At 36.1% G+C, this 23956-nt stretch overlaps 1 protein-coding gene across 5 annotated transcripts in view; it reads right to left on the bottom strand.

The window, feature by feature from the left end:
• Carpa (Carbonic anhydrase-related protein A) overlaps window positions 1-23956 on the bottom strand; it is a 232892-nt gene that overhangs the window by 19988 nt on the left and 188948 nt on the right. For all 5 annotated transcript variants that reach the window (XM_072016303.1, XM_072016304.1, XM_072016301.1 and 2 more), the window contains exons 5-6: window positions 8449-8544; window positions 2372-2438 (exon numbers count right to left, since the gene is read on the bottom strand). In XM_072016303.1, the coding sequence (XP_071872404.1) occupies window positions 2372-2438; window positions 8449-8544 (163 nt within the window). The remainder of the gene's footprint in view (window positions 1-2371; window positions 2439-8448; window positions 8545-23956) is intronic.

Below are 23956 nucleotides of genomic sequence, written 5' to 3'. Positions count from 1 at the left end.
AATTCGTGAATGAAAGTTACTCGCCAGAAAACAAGAAACCGTCCGAAAAAAAAAGGATCTCTCGAAACTTACCAAATAAACAACCCCCAAATCTAATCTCTACTTTATTCCACCTAACCCCACTCCAAAACCATAATCATATATCTCCATCCTCTCATAAAACTCTCAAAAAAAGCCATTCATCTCATCACTGGCAATAATCCCGGAAACGTATCCCACACTTTAAACGTCTAATCGTAGCACGTTACCCTTCAATTCTTTCTCTCATTCAACCCACGAACAACCCCACAATATCGACTCTCATGACGAGATAAAGTCGCCCTTTCGAGAAACCTGGATATCTGCCGCGGTGAAGTGACTCGTTACCTTAAGAGAGTCATTTTCCATCCCCCCTTCTCTCTCTCCTTTTTTCCGTCCCTCGACTTTTCACCCTCTCGAGTCAGCGAGTCCCGCGCCACCCCTACGTAGCCTGGAGCGTCGGCACACTCCCTTTCCTGGCACCATTTTATTTATTATCCGGGGTTATCCCAGCGACAGAGTGCGCGGCCAACTTTCCACCGCGGCTCGCTGAAGCGGTCCACGGTGGTATTTGGTGCGTGAACCGCGCATTCATCGTCGCGCGTTCTCTTTACCTCACCCCCTCGGTCTACCAAGCTACTCTCCGTTTCGTTTCCGCTTTCAAACCAGAACCCGGGGTCCTGGGTTTCATCCGTGGCTCTTCCACGTGCCTTTGCGACACCTTTTGACGGTCCACTAATTGCAGTCGCGAATGAAAGACACGGACACGCAACGATGAATCGCCTGTTATGTGTATTTCATCAAGATAGTGGATGATACGGGTGAGCGTTTTTTGACTTTCGAATGGTCGTACGAGACAGAATTAGCGATGTTTATTCAGGTTATAGACATACATCCAATACGTACATCCATCGTATACATCCAAGTTATCCGAATGACGTGGTGAGCGAGCGAGAAGAGATAGAGCCGGATTTTTATAAAGGGAGCTCATTCAGCGGAAGAAGCTTGGAAGTGTCGGAAAGTGTTTCACGAGGAAATGTGTGGCAATGAGTCGGTTTAGGATAGGCTAAGATATGAAATATTTTCTTGATAGAATTTTCTATAGAGTTGAAAGGGTACTTATATATTTTCTAATAATGTCATTGCTTTTCACTCATAATTGTTGCAATAGTCATTTTATCACATAGATAGTGTGCTCAAGTCCACAGAATTCTATAGAAATATTCAGAAATAAGGCAAATTCATTTTTTTCAGTGAGAATGTAAAGTTCTATTCATAAAATTTACGTTTAGTAGAGTTCAAAAGTAAGACAGATTTTATATGTAAGATTTTCACTGTACCTTGACTCAACATCTTCAGCAACAAGAAATGTTATCCGCCGATTTCTCAAGTAAATGCCTCATAAATTGTCAAGAATTCAAACGTAAAATATAGAATTTAGAAACTTGAAATAAACGTAAGGATAATGTTTAAACATTAAAGTTCTTACTGTTAATGAGATTGCAAGCTTTAGAAATTCGGCAAATGTGAGAGGTCGGAAATTCCTAATAGGATGGTGAAGTAACAGGGGATAAATCGTGATCATTATACGGCGCGGCACGAACGAAACTATTAATATCCCATCGCAAAAGCAAACGGTAGCGGAGCTTGCTAGCGAGTTGAAAGCCTATAACACCATCAGATAGTCTGAGGCAGTATTAGTGCGTAAATGCGTATTGATAGTGTACGCTAGCGGCAGAGACGAAAGGCGCTCGCATTATACGTGAAATTACAATAGATCATGGTCTGCAAACCTCATGAATTTACGTTCTATGTTCTAGAAATTTCTGCTTCGTAAACCGATCAAACGTACTTTTCTGGATTAGATAGAATTTATATTGTTTACGTTTTGAATACTAATTTGCATTATTCAAAATTCCCAATTTATTTCATTCAAGATTAAACAAAATTCGTTCGATGCCAAATTCTACGGTTACTGAATTAATAATTAGACGATACCTGAAATTTTGAAAACAGCCTATTCAGAATAGACAAAAAAGAAACAAGAAAGATTTATGAAAGAATAAATTAATCTTTTATCCATATACTATACAAAAATTGTCAAAATACTCAAATTCTCTATATACGTATATGATATAGACTGACATATGTAAATCTGTAAAATTTCTATGAATTACGAATTGATTAATTTGACTATACCGGTAGTACCACCGTTACGGTCTCATAAATTTGAAAATATTCAGCTTATTTGCATTATACTAAATTATCATTATGTCCGATACAGTTTCCACTAAAACCTTTCCAAAACACGCAATCCCTATACACTGATCTAACAGAGAAAAAATTTACTTACCGCGGTACTTAACTTTGTTGAACACGCTCGTTATGATCTGAAGCTCTGGATGCAGCGTCTCGCCGATCTAAAACATACGAAGAACAGATTTCATTTTTAGCATCGAATATGAATGATCCTGTATTAATGTCGCGAAGATATGCACAATAACCATGTATCTTGCCTTGCAACACACCTCGTTCATCCTATGTCCTAATGCCCTAATACGTTTTCCATCGATTTTCCATGAAATGGGAAGCTCGACGCTGCTAAGTGCACCGCATGAAGAGGCAAAGGCGAACAGTCGTTTCGAAACTTTCACACTGGCCGGCTATTAAACGTAACCGTAAAAGCTAAACCGGCTAAAACCGACTGGCAACTCTCTAAAGTAAGAGATAAATAATAAAAGTTCATCTGGCCATCGAGGCTGGATCAAGAGTTTCGTCGTTTCCCCTGGTGATGGGACAGGGTCCTAGTCTACCGATCATACGCGTCATAGCTTTTCCCCGTACTCTTTTCCCCGTCTCTATTTATCTTCGTTCACAGACCATCCTTATCTTCGTTTCGACTTAAGAGTCTCGTTACCGGCAAGTTCGAGGCCATCGTGACTTTACGAGTATCATTGTTGCCGTGACGACGACGCTCAGAAATTCATGGCGTTTTACGGGGTATTCGTTATTCAAGGTGGCGTCACTATGTGGATGGGAGTGGTGTTAATGTCAGAGAGGTGGTAGGTAATGATTTGGATCTGGTACGGTTCGAGCAATTGAATATGTATTGTTTTTGATTTTCTTGAAAAGAGGATCGATATAGATAAGCATAGAGATTCATAAAGATTTGTTTAAAATCAATTTTGGCAATCAAAGCATTCATGTTCGATAAGAAAGGTAAGGTACTTTTATGTAGATCAGATACGGAATGATAATTTCATTACATATTTCCTCGAAATTTTTAGTTTTTCGTTTTTATAATCCACGAAGTGCTAAACGATTTATGCAGAAATGCTATATAAGACTATAATACAATATGGACTGATATTACAGTGTATTGTTATATGCATTGGCTTACGAAACTATTTGAACATTCACCATGGAAAACTTTTATGTTGGTATCTTATGTATTATATAAAAAGTTTGGAAATTTCATTAGCATTGTAACGAGACACGACTAAAGGAAGATATTGTTAAATATTCTTTCGAATACATAAGTATACCGAGGAGGAAGTAAATCTCAAGTACATATTCTGACAATATCCGGCATAATTATCGCGTCTTCATCCGGCAGACAAAATAGAGGCAAGCTGGATTATTAGCTTCCGAGCTCGATAACTTATTAACTGATAATAAAATTTTCAGCTCGCTGTAATAAAGCAAATTCAATGGTTACGTTACTGCGTTATACGGGTCGTTCGGTCTAATAATATAACGTGCGATTATTACGTTCGCTTTGCACTTCTTGTTACACGGTTTAATAAAGGAACGATAATATTTATTTTCCTTGGTAAAATACATATTAGACTTACTTTCAATAATGTGTATAAAGTATTTAGTAATTAATGATACAGTAAGATATTATTATGCAGTAAGAATTACCAATTATAAGACAGTAAAATCAAATTTCAATTAAATCAAAGATTTACGAAAATCAAGATTTACGATTAAATTAGTACGATGTATAATTACTAAATATTTTCATGGAAACGGAAATTAAATATTAAACGGCCACTTTACTTTCAATATTTTCTATATCTTCGCGTATTACGTACATTCCGTATATTCTTGCAGCATTAAATTTGTTACGAATGTCTTTATTGCTAAAACCGAACGTACGAAAATAAATACGATATTTCTACGAAATAAATATTCCTTTAATTTCTCTCTTCGCTTTCTATTCTCAAGCAGAAAACAGTTTGTAATGAATAAAATTTATTGCTCTCAAGAAGGAAGAAAAATCTGTCTACAAAACTGTAAAAGGCAAATGGAAATATCGTGTAAGTAAATCCAGCAGAAAATGTAGAAAAGGGAACCACGTCGTTTTCATCATCAACTCCCTCCTACGTCGCTTTCAATCAACGCAAACATTGTCCAATAATTTCACCTCGCCCCGGATTCATTAAAACCCAGTGTCGTAATTCCCACCAAGCATCAAGGATCCAGAACAAACGACTAAAATTCCAGTCGATAAATCCATCCCGGTGAAAACGGGTGACACGAGTGTCCCACGAAAGGTACACGTGGAATGGGGTAGCAATGCGCGAGTGAAAATATCCGAGAGCTCATTTAGCCCCTTCGGATTGTTCAAGCGTTGACAGGGAATGCTGCCACCGACTCATTTGGATCTTATCCCTCAGACACCCCCAGGGTATAATCCGTTTGAATTACACCCGTCAACACGACGCCCCTCTGCCACGACACACTTTTACGAGCTACCACCGTACCCTGTCGAGAGATCGAGCACCTGTTAAAGATTGGCCCGCGACACGGCAGCCGCTTTGGGGATGGTTCTAAAATATTTTCGTCGTTGCTGTGACTATGTTATCAAGGAAATGATCGTAATCTGAACAGTATGAATTGGTGCACGTGTGAGTTATTAACGTAGATCTATTCCAAACTTCATTCAAATATACTTTAAATCTGTTTAAGACTCGACCAAGTTCGTAATTTAAACGTAATCCAAATCTATTTTAAGTCTGATTAAAAATTAATTAAAAACTACCTTGAATGTAACTCAAATCGGATTCAAATCTGTCTCAAACCTAACTCAGTCCTAATTCAAGCTTGATTTAAACTGAGATAGATCGAAGAAGTTTGAAGTTTAATAAATTACATTCAGTAAAAAATAATAATAAATGAAACAATGTATAAGCAAGTAAAATTGTGTGACGTGTTATGAAAAAATGGTATAAGAAGGTATGATGAAATCTAAGAAGGAGAAGCATCTATTACTTTTACACATAGAAAATTCCAACCAACGTATAAATTCATTTACGCCACATAAATTCTCAATCTCTTTTTATCTTTTTTCTTTTTTACCTGTCCAACAAATTTTACAGACCTCTCAAGAAACACGATATCTCCTTAAAACCATGGACATATAAGAAATACATAAAAGTGAAAAATCAGGTACCTCGTCTCTATAATATCATGGTCTTTTTAAAATATTGTAAACTTTCCAAATAAGTGGTTTACATTCAGGTTACCTCCGTCACGCCGCGTCCTTAATGCATCCTAAAGGACTCTTTTCCCTCCTCGTCGTCTTTTTGCTGTTCCCTCTGTTTCACGGTCGCGCGTTTCAGCCACTAAAGACCGTGAAAGGTAAGGGAAAAGGAAGATGGGGGGCGGTTGGCTGCTGGAACTTTGAAAATTTATTCCGGAAGTAAACGGCGCGACCGCGCAAAACGAGGGAAAATCCCTGTCAACCGACGTACCATGCTTTTTCGCGAGAATACGCTCTCGCCTTTTCTTCTCTCCCCTCTGGTCTCGCGTCGTTAATTCCTCGGCTGACGACCACTGATTTTGGGTAATGATTTGGAAACGAGCCGCGCGTGGATTTTTGTGTCATTAGCGGCTGGGAACCGCTGCTAAAGGCAGATGAAAATTACGCTTGCATGCGAAAAACACCACTTTGGGTTTTGATGGTGCGTGACTGCTGATGGATGTTGGCGAAGAGGATGTTAACTACCAGAGTTGAATAATATTATGAGAATTTTTCAAGCTACAGCGTTTTTCAAGTAATTATTTTCAGCAATAACGCTGTATGATTATGGATGTTTAATTTGGAATTGTTTGATTTCTTAAATACTGTTGTAATTCGTTTGAAGATCATATCGTTTTGACCAAGGAAATATTAGTTATTATCGTTGACTAATTTTATGGGAATTTTTCAAATTAGAGGGTACTTGTTTTTAATAATAATATTACACAATTGTAAAAATCCGATTCGATAGTGTGCGCATTTGTTTGAATAACAGAATTTTAATCCCAAGGAGATAATAATTACGAGAATTGACTAATTTTTTGATAAATTTTCCAGTTAAAATATAGCTTTCTTACTCACTACTTATAAACGGGTAATATGGAATAATTGTTGATTTAAAATTTTAATTCAGGGATTGAACGAAAGAAGCGAAGATTTCTAAGGCGGAGATACAGGAATTTGATCTAATTTATAGAATTACACATAAAAATTTACAGAAGATGTGTTCTGCTCAATGAATCATTAGATTAGCACTCGTTCAATAAATACTCGAAACGATAACATTAGAATGGATAAACTTATTGCAAGAACATTTCTAACAATCATGATATACATAGAAGAACGAAACGGGAATGGTAATCAGAAAAGGAAATAGAACGAGCTAGAAACGAGTCGATGTTTCGATAAACAGTCTGAGTGAAGCGGCAGCAGCCGATTCTGTTGAACTATCGTGCCAGAAATCAGAAGCATAAACGCTTGTTTCCTGGCGTTTGTTGCCTCAGAATCGCAGGCTTTCCAGTTTCTTCTAGCGGAACACCGGTTCTAGAAGGGGTGGAAGAGCAAGAGAGAGAACGTAGACGATCGTCGACGTGAGAGAAAATGTGAGGGTATAAGAACGAGGTGGAACGAGCTGGCGAAAGCAGAACGTTTCCTTCGAAACTTTGGAATTTATTCTCGGAGCAAGCGGCACGCAGCCCCGGGAAGCCTGCCGGGTGTTTGTCTGCGAGACTTCGAAATAATTGTTCACCAATAAGAACGTCGCGAATAAAATCTTTCTACCTCTTCCTCGTACATTTTCCTTCCTCCTTTTTTTCTATTTTATTTATCTCGATTTTTTGAAATACACTTTGCTCTGTTTTTATATAATAAAATGATTTTGCCCAAATCCGAGAAGAAAGAAAGAGAAAAAAAAATTCGAGAATCTAGAAAGCTTGGAGTGCAAAGGATCCTGCAAAAATGTACAATATATATTTTATTTATTTATTTATTTATATTATACACAAGAAATATATATGAAACAAATGTCTATTTAAGTAGCATTTTTTAAATTTGTGTTCAGAAAAATATGAATTTGTAGAGGTAGTCTGTTTGGGAATAAAAATTTGTGAATTTTGTTTTTGTTAATAACAAATTCGTAATTTTTGTACTTTTCTTAGTTATCATTTTTAACGGTGGAATAAATTATATCGATCGAAAGTATACGGTAAACACGCGATACCTAGTTTACAAATTCGGGAACAAATTCCAGAGTTGCTAAACTAACCCTCGTCGACATATAGAATTCTATGATTGCTATCCTTATTTGTCAATCCCTTCTGTCTTGTTACCATGATCCATTTGGGAATTCATATTTTTGTCTTTAATTGATTATTATATAGATTGATTAATATAGATTATAATTAATAGATTGATTAATCGTCATTAAAATGAATTTAATCGGAGCGTCTACAAAATTCTACGATAGTATCGATAGTATAGATATTTTTTGGTACTTACTTCATTGCTATTTTACCAATGCTTTTTTTTTTTTTTTTTTTATACAATCTCGCCAATGTTTATTTATTTATCTTTTTTCGAAATGAAAGGAATTATAAATGTTTTTTAATATCAAAATAACTGTCGCGTACGTATATATTCTCTTTGTTCAAATACCATTCATATATCTCATGCATATTCATTTATCTAGTAATTCCACGGTGGCAGAGTGGGACGTTTGTTACAAAATTGATGCGAAACAGATGGAACGCACACTTTATTTAGCAATGTAAATACGTTCATAATACGAAGCGTTAACATGTAACAAAAAAAGTGGCGATATAAAGTCTCTAGTAACAAATCGTGCAAACCGAAAAACGATAAGTATTCGGCAATATTCAAGTTCAAAGATTCGATCATCTAGATTCCAAAAATTGAAAACACAACGAATATATCAAAGTCCTACTCTTTCATAAAACCGCCATTGCTTACATAGTCACTTATATCATATTAAATTCACTTCTGTGCCCACACACACACAAACACACATAAATCTAAACATCCCGCCATACAAAGCTCCCAAATCACCGTGAAACATCCTCGTTTTAATCATTTCATAGAAACTACAATATTCTACATTCGCTTACCTGTACCATTAACGAGATCGCGACCAGGCCTTGACTTTTGTGTTGCGCCTCGCTCATATTGTGATACAGTTCCGCGTTGAACCCGTACACTTGTATCTGAAACACACAGAGAGAAGAAGAACGTCAGAAAGTAGGCAGACTGGGATTTATTTGGCCGCGTAATCGCAACGCGTCTCCGTATTTCCCCTCGCCGTAATTACACCGACAAATTTCGCGTTTCACACGAACCAACCAGCGGGATCGTGGCCGCTTTGTGGCCCAACGATACACGTGTACATAGAAAACGCCCGCCACGGAATCGTCTTGCCAAAATTGCACGCGCCGCTGCAGCCGCTTCGTTTCGTGAGCCTTGTTCCGCACCGCTTTCGAATGAATTAATCGCCGAAAGATTTCAAAGGGATCTTGCCGGCCCTTCGCCCCTCTAACGCCACTGATTTCCTGTACATCACGAGAATTAATCCTTCGTGTACGAGCATACCTCGTACCTTTGCCACGCCGCCCTGCCATTGTTTCCCTCGATTCACCCTCGTTCGGGTAAATACACGTGCCCTTTCATTTTACCATCTATGTACGTTTAACTGTGTTTGAGTTTTCAGTACGTGGAACTTTTAGAAAATTTCTACTCTTCGGAAGTTCGTGTATTCTGGCGGTACGATCGAATTTTCTTCAGCTTCGATTCTGGCACATTTTTTTCCGTAGTTTCGATTCCACTTTTGAATTTTGAGAAATTTGGGATTTCTATGAGATTCCGTTATTCGGGAAGATTAAATGCTTCGTTTCGATGGTCGAGCTTTGAGGAAGTTGAAGTTCTATGGAAAATGTCTTGAGTCTAGATTATTTTTTATTTATCTTTATTTCTTTATTATTTATTTCAATGAATTTTACTTGTACAGTGGATAAATATCAATTATTATCAACGTATCATTTCAGTCAGATTAAGGCATTTGTCGGAATGTTCCTTAACACCAAGAAAGTTTTTATAGTTTTATATTTACATTTTGTATATTTAAAGTATTTAGATATTATAATCTAGGCATTAAATCATACTGGAAGTTAAGCTTAAAATAATAGAAGTAGTCAAGAAAAAAGTTTTATAAAAACAAAGAAGAAAACATAGTGGAAAGAACAAAAAATTATTACAGCAATTAATTATTCACAAATAATAGTAACAAACATTTAAGTTAATTACAAGACTACCCAATGCGTTGCTAACATATCAGACATCAAAATCAGTTTAAAAAGCTTTATAATGCCATTTTTGGAAATAAAAGTTCGCCTCAGAAATAGGCTTTTAATAATTAAACAAGATTCTGACGCGGCGTGGATGAACTTTGCTAACCCTGCTTAACTTGGCTCGACTAAATTAATCAAGCGTTAGATATTAACTCGTGAAATTGCTTAAGCTGTTTGACCACTGTCGCGACGATTTATGTTTCATTCGGTCAAACGGAATCACGTGAATAATTTCGTTCTCGATGAAAATTGATCTCGCACCTTCAATATTTCTTCCGACCTTATTCAAACCAATAAACCAACGATCCATATACGTTTCACGTATTTTTGGAAGGTTATATATATTTTATATATGGTCAGAAAAAAAATCATTATTAGGAATATTCTGACAACGTATCGTCAGGTAATAATAAAAAATTGTTGAGGCTATCGAGTCGGTTGATACCTTTTCCCACGCCATGTCGGTGCACTTTATTAAGAGCTTTTATTTCGATAAAACAGAAACGGCTCTATGAGCATCGCATTTTTCCCTTGTAAATAACTGGTCGATAGAGATTCCTCTATGCATTCTTGATACTGGCCTGTATTTTTTTTCTATCCTTCGTAAAACGAAAGGAAGTCAATGGTTCTCGTTGCTCGTTTTGCCAAGGAAAACTCACGGTAACGAGATCAAGAAATTTTTCGATAAAACGGCCAAGTAAAGGAAATACTGTAATTTCGTATAATCAGTGAAACACTCTTGGATATTCGTTTCTCAGGATCACGGAATTTTTCTATTATTTTTTTTTTTTCTTTTTTTGTGGAATTATCTGCTCTCCAATTTCCATATTAATTTAACGTCGGTGATTTTAAAAGTACTTCACTGTGAAATCATAAATTCTTTCGTAAGCAACGCACAGATTTCACAATTAACGGGAATTACAAAGAGTAACCGATTTGTATGAATCTTATGAAAATTTTCAATTAAGGAAATTATTAAGAATATCCAGAAACAAATTTCATAAAAATTCTGTAACTAGAAAAACTGTATAAAGACTATTTAAGAAAGATCTCATAAATGTTGCATAAATTTAGAAATCTATAAAAACACGTAGAACTGAAACTAACAAGATAATTAAAGTAAAATTGAATTGAAATATATACGAGTCATGTGAAATGAGGACAAATTTAGAGAAAATTTTTGAAACAGAGAAAAATATCGACGAATCTTTATCGTTATCGTTTCAAGCTGAATGAAAGAGGAAGCAGCTAAGAAAATAGAACGAACGTGCGACGCTTTGCAGGTATCGTCTATCTTTTCTCAATTCCCTTTGTTGTTTTTCCTAAATCGCATCTCAAAGGTGTTCTCAATCACGCTCGGGGCTGTTTCAAGCATCTACGTTCTTTCTACGCTGATGTTAAGATCGAAACGGATATTCGACGATCGTGTAAATTACAGTTGTAAATTTACCGACGCGACAAACTGCTACGTCTCCCTAAACCCTACCCCGTACTCTTTTTTCTCCCTACAGAAACGACTATTCGCGTTCGTCGTCATAAATTTCGACCAGTCTTTCGGAAAGCACCGATTCGTCTCACTTTGTTTCGATTCTCTTTATGCTTCTTTGCCGATCATGCAATTTGTTGATTAGAATTTCCCAACAAGCTACATGTTGAATTAGTAGATATCTGACAAATTGTTTAACCTCTTTGTTTTAAATGAAATTTTCTAATGTAATTCGTCGATTATAATTCGATGGATAAAGAAGAAATTGTTAATAAATTTGGATCTTAATTTCCGAAATAATGGTAGAGGAACACTAAGTTTACATTTAGAATTTATATTAAAATAGTTATAGATTTATTTGATAAACGATCTCAAGGATATTCGTGAATACACATTTACATACGTCTCAGCATTTTCTTTGTTTCACCTTCTTCCATATCAGACTGTTAACTGAACAGTTTACATTCTTTTGTTTTTGAGACGCCGCAGGCACACATACTTCTACACACTCATATTCACATACATGTATCACTACTACGCGGTCAATCTAGTCTAGCACACAAAATTATACATACTTCATGTTTAATCGACCATTCGCGGAGAGACGCGATCGCGAGAAAGCACGTCAACGGGAGTCGTAATTCCCGTTACGATTAGATAATCGACGCCACGAACTAATCGATCCCCTTATTTCTTTTAGGATAATAGGGGGTGGTTCAATTGAGTTTACACTGAATTAACACGTATAAATTAATGTTTACTCCAACAACTTTGTAAAGAAGATAGTTACATTGGTGCGTATGTATAGGTGAAGTAAGTGATTGACCTAAGGGTAGAAACCCGGTAAAGATATGTTGGCTATTCTAACGATGAAGAATAAGTGAAGTTTAGTGACGATGCTGTGTCGGAGGAAAGCTAGTGATGGGTGTGTCTAGCGCACGGGATGATCGGATTTGTTGATGACAATTTTGGTTAGGAAAGTGAGGGCAGTAGACATTGCTTCTGATTGGATGCTAAGAAGGTTGGTGGACTAGGAAGGGTCTTAGCCGCCCTCGATAGAAAGTTGCTAGTGGGAAACATCGTACGTGAGAAAAACTAACTTTCCTGTGTTTTCTCATAGTAAACAATAAGCTTGAGAAAACGACTAAGTAAAAAGATCTTTGTTCGGTTTGAAGGACCTTAGCCAGAAAATTCCTGAAATTTATGATAGGCCCTTAAGGCTATTGAAGGTACGCAGTAAGGATGTGTGGACATCTGGTTGCCACCTTGCCCGCGATGTGTGGCCTGGTCTAGATAGTGTATCGCCAGACGTAACACCTCAATAGAAATAAACGTTGATTTATATAATCTGTTGATCGTAAGAGTAAAATGAAAAAGGAATTAATGGAGAATAAAATTTATCAATCACTTTACAAAACTAATCTTGAAACACCTATAGAATATTTTGCAAATGTAATTGTGGAACGTCTATAGCATACTTGCAAAAAAGAAATAATCCTATACATACTTTGTAAACAGATTTCAAAAAGAGACTCATCTCCACAAAGAACTCAATTGCCTAAATTATTAATCTGCTATAATGAAAACTCCCAATACCAAATCATCGTAATATTTAAAAACATAACTTTCTCTTCTTAAATAGCGATACACTCGACCAACTTACAATTCGCGTTACAAATTAACCATGAAAAATACCAATTTCAGTATAATTGCTTCGATCTGAAATAGCACGCGACACGCTCAAACAGAGAAAGAGCAGCAGAGACTGGTAGAAAATCAAACGCCGACTTTTAACCACCGATCCAGCTTTCTTCGTTCTTCCGTGCAGGCAGTGCACTCGTTTCTTTCTCTCGATAATGGCATTGCCGCGGCACTTCCGCCGCCGCTTCGACCTCGTTGAAAGGCCTACGATGCGACGAGTCTTCAAAGACGTCGCTCACACTGTTGCAACACGATGAACCTTCCGAAAAGAGATGAGTGGCGGAACTTGTAATAGAAGAGAGAGAGAGAGAGAGAGAGAGAGAGAGAGAGAGAGAGAGAGAGAGATGGATAGATAGATAGATAGATATAAAGAAAGAGAGAGAAAGAAAAGGATGAGCACAAATCCAGCGCGTCTGATCAAAGTACGACTAGTACTACTTGCAGAAGGGGAAGATTCGCCGCGTCCTACACGAATTCACTTCCCTTAGACTTTCCCGCGTTTCACTTCATGCTACATTCTTAAAGTTATCCTTTTGTTTTTCTAGAGACTCTTCGCGTGGAATGTAAGAAGAAACGTAGATTTTTTTCCTGAAAATATAATCCAACTGTTGATACCGCGAGACGGATGGAAAATTAAGTGTACAGCGTGGACTCTGGTTCAGTTTCGCTATCTTTCTTGATGTCCATGTAAACTGTGGTTTTCTTTCGCTTAGAATTTCGACAAGGTAAATTCTGGTAAGAGATGATGAAGTCAGTAAGTGTTCACGAGGCAACGAAAGTAGAATAAGCTTACGTTTTGAAATGGTTTTTGAAACGTTTATTTTCGTTGATTCCAGTTTAGTTAAAAGGGTTGGAGTTGATGTTTTACAGATAATTTTGTTCAACTCGTTCATGGTAAATATTGAGATTCGCTGGAAAAGTATTAGAAATGTGCTTAAACAGTATCAAGTTAGATATCGCACTCTCGCTTAGGACGTGACGTAATTCAAGAACAGAATTTAAGAAAATGTAACGAACTCATTATTCCAGTACGTTATTTTGTTTATTAAATTTTTCAGTAAGAGAAATGATACTTCTAAAACAGGATCAAATGTCGCTTTTGTCACCTTTAGTTTACGATTCTATAAAAACGCATTCGGATCAATCGATCAAGTTATCCAAATTTAAGCAAGTTCTGGGAAATTTTTCACAGTGATAATTCGAAAAACATGTTTACATAATATATTGGTTTACACAAGAAGGTGTAGAGTACGGGTCGATGAAATATTTTCTCGTTGAGTTTCATGATTGCATTCGCGTCGCCAATATTTCGCCAGGGGAATACACCTAAAAAATTATAGCAGTCAATGATCGAGACAAATTGAATCCAGCCGGATGTAAATTAAATTTTACAATTTTCACGATGCGATCTGGTAAATGGCGGTGCGAAAAGCGTACCTGCGCGCGAAGGGGTTCGCCGTGTGTCGATTTAATTAAATTTTAGGCAGCCCGTGTAATCGAATCCTAGTACAACTGCGATTACGAAAGTCGTTCTATGTTTAATGCCCTGCAGGGAAATAGTAAATGCAATTTAGAACGTCCTGCGGCGCAGTTAATTTATTGATATCGAGAGCGCCACCGTAATTTTCCACCGGTGCTAATAATGTACAATAAAGTTTTAACGAACCCTACGTTCGCCGAATAAAACGCCATAGAAACGCACAGAAATGAAAGAAAAGAAGAAACGAGAATTGCACGTTTTGCCAGAAGCGAAAAGGGGATAGATACTCTTTTTTCGGTACAGTTACTCGTCGAACAAATTACTCATCGAAATTTAGAGAATTCAATCTCTACACGAATCTCCAATTGAATTCGACTGAAAAATTATTTAGAACGTACTATGAAATTTATAGCGAGAATTAGTTTCTAAAGAGACTACCAAACACTATAAAACACCAATTGATTATTTAAAAAAAAAAATCTCTAATCTTTCATCTTCGACACTCGTCAAATCAAACCACCAAAAACCAACAAAATTACCAACTTCTCAATCTTCCTATAATACAAACGCAGATTTCTATGACACGAAAAATTTCTAACCCTTCATCCTGAAAGATGAAGAGGTCGTAAATGTAAAATACATAGGGCTCTGATTCGTGTTATAGTACGAAAAATACCTAATTTCGAATAATTTAAAAGTAGCAAAAAGAAGAAAATTTGGCAAACTTTCCAATCTTCCTATAACACGAATCAAAGAACAAGCAATAATCCGTGAAGATTCAACATCAACCGAAAGTTCAAAGGTCGGCGGAGGAATCCACTTCGTTCATACTCTTATTCCGAATATCGGTAGCTATGAGCTGCCTGTTTTTCCTACGGCTCGTTAGATCGATCGAGTTCACCATGGTCCACTAGCTGACATCGAGATTCGTTATCGTCTCGGCTCTCGGCGATCTTAGGGTCGGGGGTGGTTTGCCGGAAATTCAGGATTCAGCCCGTCTACGAGCGCAAACACAGACATACTCTTTCAAGTATCTTCGCTTTATCCGATGGTTCGTTGGATGGATCTTCGCGCTCCATCCGCATTCTGCCTCTTACCACCCTTGGCCCATACTACCTTTATGCTTTGGCCGATACTTTGTTACCACCACTGCATAATCACCGGGTCGAAACACTGGAAATCCGCAAGCGAAGCCAGAATTACGTATTAGAACGCTTTAAACACTCGCTTTGAAGGATAGAAACCGCGTTCACACGTATACGTGTCACATATCTCTGCTCAATTGGTCTACGAGTTCTTTGGAAAAGGCTGCTTCAGCAATTTCGTTCTCGACAACGATGTCGTGATGGGACAGATTGAACTTTTGTACGGGCATTACGTATCTGCATTGCTCGAATACTTCTGCAGATACTCGTGTGGAGTATGGAATCATACGATAGTCTTGTTCTTTCAGAAATGATCAACGAACCATGGAACGATAAAAATATGAAACATCAAATTATTTTCTTACGATCAATTTATTATTATATTATTTATAAGCGAGACTCGTCGTGGTTATTTTGATCAAGTTTGAAACAAATCTAAAAGTATATACATAAGATGGTATTGTAAGCCTAAATGATAAATTGAGATTCACTGGAGCATCAGTCAGAGTTAAGAATTAAGAGCTGAGAATTGAGAAAGTTTTATATATTTTCGTATAAATAGTTAATGTGATTGTCGTTTCGTTGTTAGATATACCTTTTATTATTTATTGTTTAAAGAAATGACGTATGAAAGGCCTGTGTAAAACACAGTAGATTCCTAAAACATCGTAGCTAAAATTAATTTTTGTATGTATATTAAAGGGTAAGAATATAACATTATATTTGAATTATATGGTAATTTGGTTGTATGATTACTTGAATAACGTGAATTTGATTATGGGTTAGAACGAGGTATAAATTGCAGGAAATCGTGTAGAAATATATTATAATTTAGGTTGTATTATGGTGTTTTGTGTAGTAGGTGGGACGTAGGTCGGTCCCTTGTACAGCAACTTGGATCACGCCATGAGTTATGGCATAGTGACCTGGATCGCAACATGTTCTGCTATGTAATGTTTTGGATTACGTTATGAATTATAGGATAGTGATCTGAACTATCCCACAAGCCACGTTATCGTAAGTTAGATCATTGCAGTTTTACAATTTCGTATAAGGAAATTCAATGTATGTTATAATTAAGCTGCGATTTTTTACGCAAAATTCATATTTTTATGAATATAATTAAAAAAGTAGAACCTCGATGGAAAGTTAGTTTGCCTATCGAATATTACAGAAAGCACTATACTTTGAATGTTTTATATATTTTCTCGTGTTATATGCGTTCTATACAATTTTGTACGTGTAAATTCTTTATAAATACATCAGAATATGAGATTTAGTTATAATTTAATACATTCCATTTTACTGTGAATTATGAATAATATATTTCATTAACACATTTACTTTTTACGGAATTTATTTCACGAAGTAATTTGTGTATTAGTAAGAATTAGTAATAAAAAAATTTTTTGAAATGGAATAATTTCTTTATGATCATTATATGAATATGCGTGGCAATTAGTACGTCTATGGCATAATGGAAACTATTTTTAATTTCTCAGTTTCATCTCAAAAAAAAAAAAAAAAAAAAAAAAAAGAAGAAGAGAAAAGAAAGCAAATGATAATAGAAAAAAGATACCTCCAACTCTTAAACCTCCAATTCTTTCTGAAAAGAAACTATTTCAAATGTAAAAAAATGAAAAATCAAATACACTTGAAAGAAACAATTTAGAAAAAATCTTCAATAAATATAAATATCCAATTTCTTAAAATAGAAAAGAAGAAATTCCCTAACCTTTATTAAAAAAACACTAATAGCAGTTGAGACTTCGTGGAAAATTCTCAACCGTGACTAGGAAATTCGGAACGGCTTGAGGTTTGAAGGATAATTCGTGCGTTAGAGACGCGGCGTCGTCGCGTCACGACGTTCCTGCGGCCTATGGGCATGCCATCAGGATTTCTGGCACAATGCTGTATTCCAGCGTGATAGATATACAGCTGTAATCCCACGCGTTCATCCCCTTCGTCTCTCTCTCTCTCCCTCTCTCACCCTTCTCTCCCTAGCTATATTAACTCACGAGTGCTGCGTACACGAACGGCACTCGCGTACCATCCTATACATCTACCAACGCGACAATGCATAGGGAGCTCGAGGGTGCGCGTGCATTAATATGTAGATGCGCGTGTACGTGTACCCGTTGGGATTTCCACATTCATATGTAGATGCGTATAAGTAAACCGGTTTAATTTGTAAAAAAAGTCGGAACAAGCTTATTATCGATGTTAAATCGTGTTAACAATTTCATGTGATCGTAATATATGGCAGTTAAGTTTTTATTACAATTGTGGTTTATCGGTTTTGATACAAATACGGTTTATGATGGGATAGAAAATGGTTTCTAATGATTTGTATCGATTAGAATGATTAGCATCGAGCGTGATGGGCTATAGTACGAGATGATCAATTGAACGTAATTCACATCAAATGATTTAATTTCTATAAAAAATTATCAAACTGAAATCGTATTTCTGGTGTATAGGTCGCGACAAAGATCGAGTTAACGATTTATCATTACTACAACGGGCCAACGTTAAGTGCGACGTTTAAAGCAACTCTTTTACACGAATTTTACTGCAATTCTTTTTTCTCTGCAAAATAATATGATAATGTAAAACTTGCTGGAGCCTTCGTGCTTTTTTCCACGAAGACACCCTCTTTTCACGAAGCACAATCGACAACCAACGAAATTCAGGATAACAACGACTTTCTATTCGTATCGACTGAAATAGGGAGAAGTTACGACAACAAAGGGCCCTTCAAAGGGCGGCTTTCGGTAAACTGTTTCGATGGACGAACTCGTTAAACAACGATTCAACCGAGGAACACGGAGGCGTCGATTCATTAGTCAATTTCTTCCGGGTAAACTTCGTGAAAGAAAAATGGAGACAAGAGAAAGAAGGAAGAGAAGGAGAGAGGGAGAGAGAAAAAAGAGAAGAAAATATTACCTAAGGACGTAGAATCGAAGGGAGAAGTTGATTTCCCCGCAAGTTCGCCGTGAACTTCGGTTGGTTTGCGTCGGTGAGGAGGAAAAAATCGAGGTTTTCTCGAGTTGACGGCCTTTTAACACCGGCCGGAAGTAAGAGTGCCACTCCTGACAACAGACAATTGCAACGCGACGAGAGTCGTTCAACTATAAACGACCACTACAATTACGAGGAACGCGCAGCCACGCTCTCTCGACTGGTTAACGTTCTGCGCGGAATAATTAAGCAAATTTGCGCCGACGTTTCTGATTTAACTTCTACCGGCGGTCGCGTGGGCGAATTTGTCCGTGCTTTCCGCTCTCTAGTGTCGCGAGAAGAATCGCGGAAATAGTCTGGAGCACGTGGTTTCCCGAGTACATGCCTGCTAGACTAACGAGTCGAGTTTCCCACGAAGCGACAAACAATCGATAATAGAATTATATGAAATTATAATGTGTTGATGGCTTCCTGCAAATAGAGCTATTTATCATAAAAAATGACGTAATTTTATAATTACTACAAAATATTTTATATTACTGCAAGATTTATAAATACTACAAGATACGATGAACGTTATATAAAAATACGATTGAATTAACTTTCCTAAGAATATCAAATTAAAAAGTTTCAGAATTGTTGGACAACTGATAGATCGATTAAATATTTCGGTAATAAAGACTTAATTTGATAACGAAAGTTACGAATATTTTTCGTGGAAGTTTGATATTCGTATTTTTCGTGAACGAGAGTGGCTCTAGTTAATTATAAACCGATGACACGATTTTCAGTAATAATACCGCGATAGTTGGTTACTTTCGACGATAATCCTCTCTTACGTTATTATCTGGCATTTGCATCGGAAAGATTAAACCGTGAAGTTAAATTACATACTGTGTGTGAGATAGGAGGTGAGAGGTAAAGAGCGAGAGCAGTAAAATCAGAATACTCTCGATAACGGGCTCGCGTGCGATAACGCATATTGTGCTGATGAATTGCTCGCATACCTTTATCTACACACAGAGAATACCTTTCTACAAATCGTTGATTATTCGACAAAACATTTGGCGCAGGCGTCATGGTTGTTGGGATCATTACTGGAGTGTAAATCGAGAAGTATTCGCAGTAATTTATGCAATATGCTGGATAGAGCCACACTGATTTTATGTTTCGAGATAGATTTATCCGTAAATACCAGAAATTATTGTATACTGGATTACGTAATAAGGTCACATTTTTTTAAAAAATCATTTTTTGAAACGAACATTGTTATTTTCATATAAGATCATTTAATTAACGATGTAAGAAAATGTCAGAAGTATTTCTATTTATAAGTTGAATATAAAACTACCTTAATATTCTAAACGTTTATCTACAATATGACAAACATTCAATCAATAAAATATTCAGTGAATACAAATGATCTTAAGTAATTGATCTGTATAAATTATTTCATTACTCTGTTATTTTCTGCTAATGGATTAAATAGATTATTCACTATAAGATTGTTTGCACTACCTTTATAACTATAGAACTTCGCGTCTAAATTGAATTAATTATATCAATTAATTGATCTTAATCTAGTTATTTATATGGACTTGACTAATTTCCAGTAATAGGCGACTGTTTCTATAATAGCAAGTCGAAGAAGATTTAGAAAACTTTTAAACAATGAATTAATCAGATTTCTTCTCTTTCTAAAAGTTTGTTAAAATACTCGAAATTTGGTTCAACTAATTTCCCAACAATATAATGGTAATACGTATGTAGAGGAAGAAGATTCAGAAAATCTCTGAACGACGGATTAATCAACTTTTCCAGTTGAACGATTTTTACGAGATTCCCAGTTGTACGTTCGCGTAGAAATTAAACCAATTATGCTTGTCAATTTGCGTCCTCCGCGGTACCATAATAATAGCACTCGAATCCCGTCGCACGCTGTTTGACCATTACGGAGGCATGCCGGCTGTCATGCTTCTCGTAAATACCTACAGTCATCAAAAGGGTCCTCAGAATCCCGCAGCGCCGATTTCCATAGCCATTGATCTATTCTGAACCCAATGCTAGAATTAACCGATCGATTGGCCACCCTGCATTTCGGATCCGCGATTGCCATCGACTGGAACGCGACTAATTACATTCGCGATTCACGTTAAACCCCTTTGTTGTTCGTTTTTTATCTAATTGCCTCGCGGATTCTGTTTGATTTTTGTTTAATTCCTATTCAATATTATTTTTATCTTTGTTTCGTGCATATCCTGTTTGATTTGGTTCGATTAGCAAACTAATGGGTAGATTGTTTTATGGTAAGAAATTTCGGATAGCGGAGTATTGTAATATTTCATTTAATATCACTAGTATTGTTGGGTTAACTCAGATTGCAGCTGGGTTATTTAATTTTAAGCTTAACTTTTGTTTTAATTCGTGTCCTGTATCTTATGTAATTTTGCATGTGGTTTAGTTTGTTTTGGTTTGATTAGTGATTTGACGAATAGATTCTTTCGTAGTGAGAAATTTAGAATTGTGGAGTATTACAAGATTTAACAAAGAAGAATTTAAAGATTCGCCAGATTCGCCTAAATTATCTGATATTAGAGAAAATAGTTTTTATATTCGTGTGTATTTTATCATCAAAATACGCATCGTATATGTTATGTAATAACTAAAAAAAAGTAGATATTTTATAACGTTAATTTTCACATTAACCAAATGATACAGCACGCATCATGGATCGCTTTGAATCATTCAATTTAATCACGATAAGAAAAAAAAGACGTCGGGCGTACGCCAGGTTGAAAGAGGTGGAATTTAACGACAAAATCGAGTTCCTTGAAGCATCTTGAGCCGAGGATTTCGTGTGTCTGATGGAATTTCCTCGAGAATGGCCAGGGAAGCTTCCCATTCGTGCCCAACCATACACAGCCATGGTCTGACTCAGGTTCTCTGACCTACTTGCGTGCCCGAAAGAAGCGATTTTCGGATTCTACGGCACGTCTTACTTTTTCCACGCAAAGATACACCGTAGAAACCCGTATGGGGAACCATTTTTCCGACGAAAAATGTTACCATGCGATAGAGCCCCGTCTTCTTATTGCACGCAGCACTGCCACGAAGTTTCAGCTCAATCTTCGACGAAAAATTGAATGCCGATACGAACGAAAGTCCGAATGAAATACATTTTCCTCGTGTGATCCTTCAATGCAGAAACTTTCTCGCATTCCATGAAAATTCTTCGCTATATATAGAATGCGAGTGTTTTTTTAGAGGAATTTATTGTACTGTCTGTATTACGCGAAGATTACAGCAGAAGAATAAGATAAACTAATGTTACATTTATCAATTAATAATTTTCTTTAACTCAGTGCATTTCTATTGAATGTATTTCAATATTTTGAAATATCAAATCTCTGGTCTGTAATGTATATCTTAAATTTACTTAAATTAAGTTTATTTATTACGATAATTATTATAATCAAAAACAAGGAAGCATGGTATTTAATATAATACTTAAAAAGCTGATACTTCAAAATCCCAGGGAATCGTATACGAAACATTGTCAGTGAATCCTTGATGTCATTTGCTACAAATATATTTATCACATTTTATAATTTCCAATCTATTTTTCAAACGTTCTCTAAACTTTCTAATAATCTTCCTCGTAATCGTAATCGTATAATGGAAAAAGTTTATTTAAAAATGGAAACATTCCCTTGCTGATAATACAATCCGAAATTCATAAAAACCGATCGTACATCTTTTTCATGATTTCATAGTGGCCTGAAGATGAAACGAACGGTATGGAAGTACAGGTGACGAATGGAGGAAGATCACGTCGAGCCGTGAAGTAATGAAAAGGTTGAAGTGCGGCCAACAATTATAGCTGAGCATTCTCGATGAGCAGCATCGGGTGCTTTCAATGCGCCATGAATCAACGCCAGTCAACGGCATTTACCACCGACCGCATTCCTCCGCGTTAAGCACATCCCCATCCACTTTTATCATTCATTTCTCGTTTCAACTATTTACGCTTTTCCTTTTAGCGTTTCACTTATCTTTTACCGTATCGCTTTTTACTTCACGCGAATTTATAACCATCCTTTCCTCTCTATTTTTTCCCCTTTTATTTTATAAAAATATTATTTTAGCGAGTCGAAGCTGGAAAAGGATAAAATATTTTTGACAAACTCGATTTCATAGTGAAGATTGACAGTCGCTAATGAGAGAAAAGCCTTTTCAAAAAGGTGATGCTAGTGGAAAGTTTTATTTTACGGATGTTATTGCGAACGTAACAGTAGCAGGTTTTACTTTACAAATGTTCTTTCGGATTACTTTGGACACCATATTTTAATAATTGTAATGAACGTAATCCATCCCATACAGTGTAAAATTTGAAAAAACTTTTTGAATAATTTCGATATTTTCTATTGTTATAATTACTAATGTAGGTACATTAGTAATTAAGTGGACAAAATATTCTGAAATTAGATTTAATGTTTTATTCATTAATATTTTAGTATTTTATTTTAATAGCGTGTTAATCAAACACCATATTTTAATAATTGTAATGAACGTAATCCATCTCATAGAGTGTAAAATTTGAAAAAATTTTTGAATAATTTTGATATTTTCTATATTTATAATTACTAATGTAGGTGCATTAGTAATTAAGTGGACAAAATATTCTGAAATTAGATTTAATGTTTTATTCATTAATATTTTAGTATTTTATTTCAATAGCGTGTTAATCAAACCTACAACCTATGATTTTAATAATTAAAAGATATAAACGATTACTAAACTATAAATTAAACTAATGAAACTAATAACAAGTAACTATTGTAATAAGTAATAGCAATGAATAACTATTCGAAATATTCGGTCTACGATGCAGCTTAATTTTCCTAAAACGATCACTGCTTTCCATAATTGGATCGAGGTTTAATTCGATATCAAAGCCACGGATCGTCCACGCTCTGATTTTACGATGACTCGAAGGAAATTAATTTCACGATATTAGACGCGAACGAAACGCGCGGTTACGGAAACCGAATTTCGTTCGAACGCGTTATACACGACGTCGTCCAATTTAACGATCGTATTCTTTTACGAGATCGCTTCGTCGCGAACCGTATAGCTCGCGGTATGTAAATAACGTTTACGGTGAACGAGTATCCGCCACGTTTCCGGATATTACGTCGGGAGGAACGGCTTTGAATTGCGATTCGACGTGACCACGCTTCGTCACTCCAGACAACGGAAACGGTTTATTTTACTAGGACATTTTGCTCGTATCAAGAGTTATAAAAGTTTATTCGTACTGATCGCCTATATAAAAAAATAACATTTACATTATGATTTATCAAACGATAATATTAATAAATCGGGAAATTAGAAAATTATTTAGGTCATACAGTGGAAGTCTATTTATTAAAACGTGTGAACATTTTGTAAGTAATTTAATATTTTTATACGACAATGAAAAACTTGAACTTCCATGATGCG

This window comes from Bombus fervidus, chromosome 14 (assembly GCF_041682495.2).
Source record: "Bombus fervidus isolate BK054 chromosome 14, iyBomFerv1, whole genome shotgun sequence".
NCBI lineage: Eukaryota > Metazoa > Arthropoda > Insecta > Hymenoptera > Apidae > Bombus > Bombus fervidus.
Note: the sequence above shows the minus strand (reverse complement) of the source record. Positions and strands in the feature narration are given on the sequence as shown.